The sequence below is a fragment of the Rattus norvegicus genome, chromosome 9 (genome assembly GCF_036323735.1).
Source record: "Rattus norvegicus strain BN/NHsdMcwi chromosome 9, GRCr8, whole genome shotgun sequence".
Lineage (NCBI taxonomy): Eukaryota > Metazoa > Chordata > Mammalia > Rodentia > Muridae > Rattus > Rattus norvegicus.
Genome location: NC_086027.1, coordinates 21,674,489 through 21,684,705, shown reverse-complemented (window position 1 = coordinate 21,684,705; position 10,217 = coordinate 21,674,489). Strand labels below are relative to the sequence as shown.

Sequence of the window (10,217 nt, the reverse complement as noted above, 5' to 3'; positions counted from 1 at the left end):
CCTTGCGCTTCCTAGGTAAGCGCTCTACCACTGAGCTAAATCCCCAGCCCCAGTTTCTATCTTTCTTGATGTTTCCCCCAATAGCCCACTGGCTGCTCTCTCTGAACCAGAACTACCAAGATGCCATTTTCTAAATGGTGACCGCCCTAAATCAAACTGGGGCTTTCACTAGCCTGACAGAAGCCTTGGGTCACCTCTGGGCATGCCAAGGGAATACAGGCACTTTATCCCTAACAGCAATCAGATGAGCCTTCCTTTAAAAAGATGTACCACATTATTATTATATTTTATTTATGTTCATGGGTGTGTTTTCTGTATGTATGTCTGTGTACCACTGCATGCCTAGTACCCTCAGGGGCCCTGTTACCCTAGTAACTGGAGTTACAATGGTTTTGAGCCATGTGGTTGCTGGGAATTAAACACGGCTCCTCTGAAAGTGCTTGTTTGGTGAGCCATCTCTCTTGTCCTTTTTTATTATTATTATTATATTATTATTATTATTACTATTATTATTTATTATTGAGACACGGTTGGCTTGTCATGTAGATAAATTTGATGGTCTCAAGCTCACAAGGGATCCGCCCGCTTCTGTGTTTGTCTGTCTCTATCGTGCCTGTAGCGGCTAGATGGCATCGGATCCCCTAGAGCTGAAGTCACAAGTCGTTCTGAGCTCCCCAACATGGTTGCTAGGAACTGAAGAGCAGCCAATGGCTGAGCCAGCTCTTGAGTTTCTACTCTTCCTATTTGAAGCTTCATTCCCGGGGTGATCAGTGCCCAAAGCAAAGGGCCTGAACAGGGGCCATAATGCGATGTTGGGTGCAGACTTACACTTGGCACTGAGAGAAACATGACCTCAGGGTAACACAGTAAAGGACACCAAAGGATCTGTGACATTGCAGCTTGTGCCAGGATGAGGAGACACTGCCCTGACGTCCACTGGTCCCCGCTGAGTCTAATCTACCTCACGGAGCACAGGACACCTTGAGTCAGCTGTGCGTGCAGCCGTGGATAAACTCGAACTCCTGCTTCTCTTGCCTTTGGCTTCAGTGTCATGGCCACAAGCAAGTATCCCTGCTTAGGTGTTTATGGATGGGATCAAAGGACTTCCGAGTGTGGCAGGTAAGCACTCTGCCTCCTGGGCTGCTGCTGAGGCTGAAGTGCCCGACCTTTGCTTACAGCCACCATTAGGGCAACTAATCCCCCAAGGGGCCCAAGTGTCAATTCTAAACCCCGAGGGGGAAACCAGTGGGTCTAATCCCATTCGTGAGGGGCGTCTTAGGGCTGACATTACACAGAGGATTCCATTACGCATGCTCACTACAATCTGGTTAATATGGGGATCAAAGAGAAAGGTGACCATTCTAGAGGAAGTGTTACATGAGATTAATCTTTTACCCCTTAGCTTTTTCCTTGTCCCTGGAAAACCAAATGAAACTACTGAAAAACTGAAACAAATGCAAACCTTCCCGCACAGGCTCCATGATGCCGTCCGGAACGATTCCCACTGTCCCTAAGGACCCAGGTGCCAGCAGGGAGGGAGGCCTGACACGTCCGAGAGACATTTCACTCAGCAAACTCGGCCTACCCTGTGACCGTGGGGAGGCTGGCCGGTTGGGATCCTGTCTTCCCAGTGAAGGCCGTTTCTGACTATGCCCACTGGACACTTACCCGATTCTGGTTGCAGGAACCGTTCCTGGTTGCAAAATGAAGACAATCACAGTTACATTTTCCCAAATCTTTGGCTGTATTGCAATGGTTGTTTCATTCTGTAATCTCCAACTGAACATTTCCTAACCATGGATTAACAATATAGGTACTGACTGGTTTAACAGTATTTATCCAACATAACAAAATAAACTGCAATTTCTTATACTTTTTTTTTACAAAACATTTTATAAATATTTTTACAAAATGTATACAAAGCAATTTCAAGTGAGACATACTATACAAATGAAGGTATTTAAGCAAATAAAGCCCACACCACACTGACAGTGAGTGACCGTCCTCGGAGCCGGCCAGCCTGTGAGGCCTCCCAATCTAACAGAGCCCACTAAATTCTCCAGAGCTAAAGGATTTCCTTATAGTAATTGCCACTTCAAAATTTGCTTCATCTTTAGGCAGTACTTAAGGACACAGAAAATCAATGCGTAATAACAAATTCATACTTTTCCACAACAACAAACAGATTAAAAACAAAGGGAAGGAAAAATGATTTTTGTTACTGAGCACGCGTTCTAAAACTCAACTGACTAATGACCCTGAACCACCAACCGTTGGCCACTGAGGCAGAGCATTTCCCTTCACCAGCGGGGGCTCGTGAGTGAGTTATGACCCATGTGGTGTAACCTGATCACAGGAGTAAAATACACTTTGTAATCTTCATTTGTCATTATCTAGAGTCTTTCCTCCATAGAAAGTAAACTTACATACAAGGACACAAAAATTTACAAGTTTCATTTTGGTACGGTAGGCTCTCGGTGTGTGGGACCAATGTCAGGGATGAGAAGCCCTGTGATTTGACAGACAGGAAAGAAAGCTGGGGCTGGAGCGGGAGGGAAGAGGTAAGGAATATACACGAGACTTCTTAAGAATTCCACTGATTTGCAATAATTAAAGTAATTCATCACTAGCCGTGTGCAGGCGGTCATGAGGCTATGAGAAGAGCCTGTGACGCCAGAGAGAGCAGGGCAGGCTGGTAACCCAGGGAAGCCCAGACAGAGTCCTAACTGGCACATAACTCATCTTTCTAATGTGTTACAATACAGGAAGGAAGTCAGCAACTTGGATATTGGCACAGAGAAGGAAGAAAAGGGCAACTCTAAGACAGCCCAGAGTTTTCTGTTTCGGTTGGCTGGGTTGTGGGTGGGAGAAGGTACATTGCTCTCAAAGGCTGTCTGTCTGTCTCGCAGAGTTTGTCTATGTAGTGGACACAGGGGTAGAAAGGGTCCACACACTCTGCTATTTCTCAGCTTTTTTTCTTGTTTGGCCTTGAACCTGTGACTCCTGCTTCAGTCACCTGACTGCTGGGATTACAGGTGTATGCCAACATGCCTAGATTGCTGCTGTGTTATTTGAAAAAAAGATCAAAGTCAAAATCAAAAGCCTTCCTTTCCACTGCAGGCCAATCTGGAAAAGAAACACTCCACATGATGACCGAAGGGACAACTGCGTTGGGGGATGACGAAGCAGAAATCAACGGGTACATTTACACAGCCAGAGGGATGGCCGGAGGGAACGAGCCCTCACAGTAACCAAAACGACCTCCGATCCCCGCTGACGGCTGGGGTGGAGGTGGTGGGGAGGCAGCAAACAGCAGCACCATGACCTGTTACTACGGCAGGAAGAGAGCCAGTAGCAACAGAAGCATCATGCCTGGTACAGGCCCACAGGAGCGGAAAACAGGGAACGCTCCCCGCAAAGAACATAAATAAAAAAGAGGAAGGCTCCACGGGTGAGCGAGGAGCACCCACGGCGAGGCGGGGCCAGGACATGCCCGTCTCCTGCCTCAGTTCCTTCCTTTAGTGGCCTGCTGGTTGTGACCTTTGGTTTACTGTGTTTGGGAATAAATGACACACTGCTGACTACTATTCTCACAAACGAGGCCAGCGAACCCTTCAAAAGCGTCAACTGAGAGAGCACAGCGTGATTTTCAAGTTGAAAGCCTTTTGATCCTTGGCTGTGGGCTGAGGGAGAGGAGACACAGAGGCTAAATGGAACGGAGTCAGCAACACTAAAGAACATAGGTTACGTTGCCTTTACCCGGTTATAAAACGCAAAACTCTTTAAGCTGCACGCACCAAGACCCTGGGGGCTCCAGCAGCCTCCCCAGCTTGCTGCCTTAGAACTGGCTCCCATTGTTCCCTACTGAGCTCGTGAGAATTTCAAGGCGTACACCTGGGGTTAAGAACAGAACATTGGCAGACAGAATTCAACATAAATATGCTTAAAAAAAAAAAAAAAACAACAAACCCAAAAGGCTTTGCTTCAGCAGCGTCACACAGCACTGGCAGTCTGAGGGTGCTCTGCGCTGTGCTACTGGCGTCTAAGGCCAGGCCTGTGGGGTTCCAGGCAGAGCACTGGCTGTCACTGCTCAGAGGGCCGAGCATGGAGGAGAGTCATGGGGTCTTCCCTACGCAAATACCCTCTCCCCCAAAACAGAACAAAAGCAAACCACTACTTTGGAGCTGCAGTGAGAGAGTCTTTAAAAAAGTGGCTTCTATCAGTCCTGTTTGATTTTTCTTTAATAAGTCTGTTCTTTTGAAATGACTTATGATTGTCAAAATGTTACCCAGGGCCAAGTGTACTGTGGTCTCGAGTGACAGTGCTAAGAAACAAACCACAAAACAAATTAACCAACAATGGCCATAAAACTTCCATGACACTTGAAATGTGGAGGGCCTATCGGACTGCTTTCTAGAGAGGGGGGTTTACTGAGGGTCTCTCTGCAGCCACGAAGACATGTATTGCTCTTCAAAAGAACAGGGTGGAGATTAGAAAGATAACCTGTGACGGAGGACCAAGCAGGCTGGGGACAGGAGACGTTTCCATTTGCTTTGCTGGGAGAGAATGTAACTGGTCCAGGGCAGGGTCTGGGGGAGGACGGCTGCTATTAACACTCTAGGATACTATTTACAGCTGCTTCTAAAATGGAGTCCGTTTCTACAACGCCTTCGCTGTGGTCCGGGATGAACTTTTCCAGGCAGTTTTCCTGCGAAGCCATTGGAGAAAAGCTGGGGAAGTCCAGGTCCACCGCGCCGCTGGCCGCTGGGTCGTTCTGCGGCCGCCCCGCATTCTTGAGTTCCAGGATGTTCTTAAAGGTTTTCTCTAGGCTCTTGGTGAGCTGGAGATCTGGCTGGGGTTCACCCGACCCTTTCATGATGTCTGTGTGTAAAACCTCATTCTTTGGGGAATTCCTCAGGGCTTTGTCCTGGAAGGAGTCGAGGCACGGCATCTCCATGTGCGAGCTGGCCAGGATACCCGGGAGCTTGCTCTCAGAGCCATGGTCTGGCCTGGGCAAAGTTTTGCGGTGGCCTTCAGGGCCTGGAGAGCACCCGCTGGCCTTGGCAGGGTCCCTCCGGCCGCCCTTGTCCTCAGGCGGACCCCGGTATTGGCCTAAGACCCCTTTGTCAAATTTCAGTGTTCTACTGTGGCCTTCTGACTTTTTAGAAATGTTTCCCTCTGCAGAGACCACTATGTGGTTAGGCACTAGATGAAACTGGTCATGATTCGTTGCTTCTGCCACGCCTGGCTTGGCTCGGTCTCTGCTTTGGGCCCTGGGCACCTGATGGAGCGAGCTGGTTTTGCTGCGATGCTGGTCACTCCTGTCAAGCGGTGTCTCAGGTGCAGCTTCGTCAAGTTTAAAGGAACAACAGAAATCGGCCTGAAAACCCTCTGGAAATGAGATCAGAAAGAGCTTTAGCGGTCACAGGATTAGCGCTGGGCAGTCTCTTGATTAAGGGCGGTCCTACAGTAGTGGCTAGCCCCACCCCCTGTCCTCTTCCCGCCCACTCCACCTGAGACCCGGCCCACAGAGACACAGAGATGATTGGAGTGTCTTCAAGTCCCAAGGCTCTGGGGCCAGCTTCTCCACAGGAAGCCGCACGCAAAGGAGGTACTCTCCCAAGTGAATTATTACAAGCCTACTGCCCCCAGTGTGTGAGAACTGACTGCTTTAAAATAAAAGTTCTGGCTGCAAGCTGCTTCCTTCCTGAGAGCAGTGGGCTTTGTGGCAGAAGGGGATTAACACAATCTGTCTCTGAGTGACCTTTGTTTACAGACAGGTGAGGATCATAAAACAAATGGCAAAAAGGCACAGTTATCTGCATGGAAGGACAGCAGGGCCAGGGCATAAAAGAATGGTGGTAAAAGAAGCATTTGTGAGGAGTTGAGGTAGAGAACACAGCAGCTATCGAGATAGGCCTGAGGAGTGTTAAGGAAGGAGCAGTTACATCTAGATAACCAGACAGGACGCAGAGCACCGATCACACCTCCAATCCCAAGCTACTGGGACAGAGGCTAAGACGTAAAGAGAGGAGTCCCATCTGGTTGACACTGGCTACACAGCTCTCACGAAGGGCATGACAAACTGACACAGTCATCACAAGCTATTTTACCAAAGACAGAGATTTCAGTTTCTCAGAAAAGGGATAGAAACAGATCTTCTAACATTGCCCGCCTGTGAGATTCCTGGTACATACCCAGTATTCCGTCCACATGCTACCATTCCTAGCACTGCTCAGTGTATTTATAAACGCCTTAGCCAAGGTCTAAACAGAATCTTTACATTTAACTGTCAGTGAAGAACAGCTAGGCATGGTGGCTCTTGTCTGTGTGCCAGCACTGAGGCAGGTGGATTACCTTGAGTTCAATACCAGTTCAATATCATGAATTGTGGCATAGCTTGAGCTTCAGAGTGAAATGTTATCTCAACAAACAACCAAAATGACAACCCAGACTAGAATACTGGGGGACAAAGGCCACGCAGCTGTCAGGGCACTGGCTGTCCTTGCAGAGGATGCAGTGTGGTCCCCGGCATTCACAGGGTGGCTCATGACCATTTGTGACTCCAATTCAAGGAATCTGATGCCCCCTTCTGGGCTCCGTGAGCATGTACGTGGTACACACACCCACACACCCACACCCACCCACACACACACACACACACACACACACACACACACACCCACACACAGGCAAAACAACCTTATACACAAAAGTTAAAAAAGCTAAGCACACACCTTTAATGTCACTTGGGAGGCAGAGGCAGGTGGATTTCTACCTGAGTTTGAGGCCAGCCTGATCTACGTAGTGAGTTCCAGAACAGCTAAGACAGAGAAACCGTGTCTCAAAAACAAACAAACAAACAGAACAAAAAAAGACAAGGTGTTGGAGGAAGGAGACTACAGCCAAGGAACACAGCAGTGCAGCCGTAGGGAGGAGCCCACTGAGCCCCCTGAGGTGTGAAGCAAATGCACTCAGACGTTACTGAGCAAGATAAGAACTGTAGGGATTCCATTGGTGTCTCAAAGGAGCACCTGCTGTTCTACCAGAAGACCTGAGGTCACGGCACCCGAGAGAGAGAGAGAGAGAGAGAGAGAGAGAGAGAGAGAGAGAGAGAGAGAGAGAGAGAGAGAGACAGAGAGAGAGACAGAGAGAGAGACAGAGAGAGAGACAGAGAGAGGCAAGAGCGCGTGTGAGAACGAGTGCGCTCACACAACTGAATGTAACTCAAATTCCAGGAATCTAAAGCTCTCTTCTGGCCTCTGAGGACCCCCATATGTGGCATTCAAACACACACAGACAAAAAGTATATCTATTATAATATATGTGTGCATATAAATAAACCTATAACACACATAAATCTATCACACACACACACACACACACACACACACACACACACCTACCTTAAACACCCAGTGTCTTAAGGAGCTTGCCACCCAGTCTGATGACTGCAGTCCAACCCCAGGACCCACAAGTTTGAAAGAGAGAGCCAACTCCCACAGGCTGTCTTCTGACACACACATGTATACTGACATTGTATCTTTCTCTCTCACCCATACATTTTTTAAATTAAAAAAAAAGTATAAATGCTAGGATGCTATTTAAAAAAACTCAGAATGTAAAATCCTATTAGCATGTGACTTCTAAAACCATTTGTTTTTTACATTTATTTATTTTATTTATGAGTACACTGTAGCTGTCTTCAGACACACCAGAAGAGGGCATCGGATCCCATTACAAATGGTTGTGAGCCACCATGTGGGTGCTAGGATTTGAACTCAGGACCTCTGGGAAAGCAGTCAGTGCTCTTAACCATTGAACCATCTCTCCAGCCCCACCTAAGACCATTTTTATAAATAAATCCACGTGAGGCCTAACATTCCATGAGATCAACCTGGGCAATATACCTAAGTGAGTGAGGCAGGAGCACCCACGTGTTAGAGCTCAGGCCTGTGAGGTGGCTCAGAGAGAGGAAGCTCCCTCTGCAGGCTGGAGAGATGGCTCAGAGGTCCTGAGTTCAATTCCCAGTAACCATGTGGTGGCTCACGACCATCTGTAATGAGATCTGATGCTCTCTTCTGGTGTGTGTGAAGACAGTGACAGTGTATTCACATATATTAAATTAACCAAGCAACCAATCAATAAATATATCATTTAAGAACTGAAATAGAAAAAGATTTAAAATAAGCATTTAAAAGGGCAGACTTGGAGCTGAGCGCTCACAACTTTCATCCCAGCACTTGGGAGGCCATGAGTTCAAGGATAGCCTGGGCTCCAAAGCCAGACCTTATGGGTGGGGAAAATTGAAAGTATGCAGGAGGTGGGACCCTGGTGGGATAAGGGAAAAGTACTTGGCTCATAATCAGGGACTTGCTTCCCTGATGTTTCTAACTGCGGCCTGCAAACAAGGGCTTTTCCTTATGTACTGAGAAGCTTCTGGCTTAATTTAGTTCTCAAAGACTAGAAAGACGGGATTTGAAGTTTAACGGGGGAAAACCAGACACTTAACTGAATGAAAATTCCAGTTTGGATTTTGTGGACTAGAATCATTCTTGGTATATTCACATATACTCAAGTGTGTCCCCAGAATTCACCTTCTACCTTTTGGACTCACCAAAGGTTGGTTCACACAACTTCCCACTCTGCTGGGGAACTGTCACAGCCTACCTGTACCCTACCTGTACCCTGATGATTCTTACCAGGATCTACGAGCGCCAGACGCTTGTCCCGTGACAGGGAAGCTCTTTCCTCCTGGTTGAACATCCTATCAATCATCACCATCTCTGCAGAGGGGTTGATCCTCTGAAAAGGAGAGGGGACAGTCACTTCAGAAGCTCTGACTGCGTGATTCAAAGCTCTGGGTTTGGGGACGGAATGGAGCAGGGTAAGTGAGAGGGAGCATGGCGTCCACATGCTCTCAAGCCCCCTGCTACCCGATGCTCTACACACCGAATACTATTATCACATTTGCTGTTGTTTTACAAGGGTCTCATGGAGCCTAGGCTGGCCTTCGACTTGTGGCCATCACGTGCGTCAGCTTCCTGACTGCTGGGATTGTGGGTATGGGCAGCCATGCCCAGCTGTGCTTGCGGAGCCCTTCTCAAACAACAGAGCTAATCTTTAGAGACAGGGTCTCACTATGTAATCTTGGCTACCCTCAAACTCACTACTATGCAAACCAGGCTGGCCTTGGATTCACAGAGCTCCATCTGCCTCTGTCTCCTGAGGGCTGGGATTACAAGTGTGTGCCACCATGCCTGGTGAGGGAGTCTCTTGTGATGGTTCAGAAATTCTGTATCAGAAATGGCCGTAAGTGACATTAACTGCTGTCCCTCACAGTGATGGCCAAGTGTGCAGTTTTCCTTCAACCTTAAACATTTCTGCTTTATAAACTGTGCCCCGGGTGTGAAGTCCTGGGCCTTTCCTTCTCAGTGCCTTGGGGCTGGCTGAGCTGCGCAGGCAGCCATGCTGGGAAGCACATGTTTACCATGGCGTCTTCGAGGAGCAGGGATCTGTATTTGTTCAGCATAGCGTGGGTCCTTTTGAGGAGCTGAGTGGCGACTTCTTCAAATTCACTGTCCACTTTAAAAAGAATGCAGGGAGAAAACAGTAAGGGAGAATCATCCATAGACTGGCTGGCCCTCTGTTCCCGAGACTGATACAGACTCACTCCAGCCAATGTGCAGCAAGCTTCCTTCTTAGAGAGGACTAGCACCTTGCGTAAGCCGCCTGCAGATGCCTGGGGTTCCTGCTCGGCATGTAGTAAGGGAACGCACTCTAACTGTTGAAGCTGCTATAGGGGGGCCGGGAAGAAAGAGCAATGGGCTCTACCCTCTGGCTGATGGGCTAGTTCCCGAAGCCTCTGTCCCTTCGCGGAAGCAGTGACAGGAAGAGTGGAAACGGTGAAGACTGGGCTGAGAACACACAAACCAGGCCACGACACCTGGCACGTCATGACCTCTCAGGAAAAGTTACAACTCCCCATCCACTCTTCCTAGAATCTTCCAAATATTTGCTGTTGAGTCTGGAGGCCACTCACCAGCCCTCCTAGGAAGCCCCAGTGTGTCAGGAAATCAGAGGTCCTGGGAGGATCAAGACCATGACAGTGGAGGAAGATGACATCATGGAGAGCTTGGCAGATGGGGGGAAAGCAGGGTAGCACCAAGTCCCTACTACTGGACTTATTCACAGAACAAACAGGTAAAGGGACTGGG

General features: G+C 48.3%; 1 protein-coding gene across 7 annotated transcripts in view; it reads right to left on the bottom strand.

Annotated features, from left to right (window-relative positions):
• Positions 1–1,720: 1,720 nt before the first annotated feature.
• The window catches only part of Bicral (BICRA like chromatin remodeling complex associated protein), an 85,100-nt gene continuing 76,603 nt past the window's right edge, over positions 1,721–10,217 (bottom strand). For 6 of the 7 annotated variants that reach the window (XM_039083177.2, XM_008766846.4, XM_039083178.2 and 3 more), the window contains 3 exons: positions 9,491–9,585; positions 8,703–8,805; positions 1,721–5,391 (listed from right to left, as the gene is read on the bottom strand). In XM_039083177.2, the coding sequence (XP_038939105.1) occupies positions 4,610–5,391; positions 8,703–8,805; positions 9,491–9,585 (980 nt within the window). In that variant the 3' untranslated portion in view covers positions 1,721–4,609. The remainder of the gene's footprint in view (positions 5,392–8,702; positions 8,806–9,490; positions 9,586–10,217) is intronic. The other variant, NM_001106888.1, reaches the window with a different exon arrangement.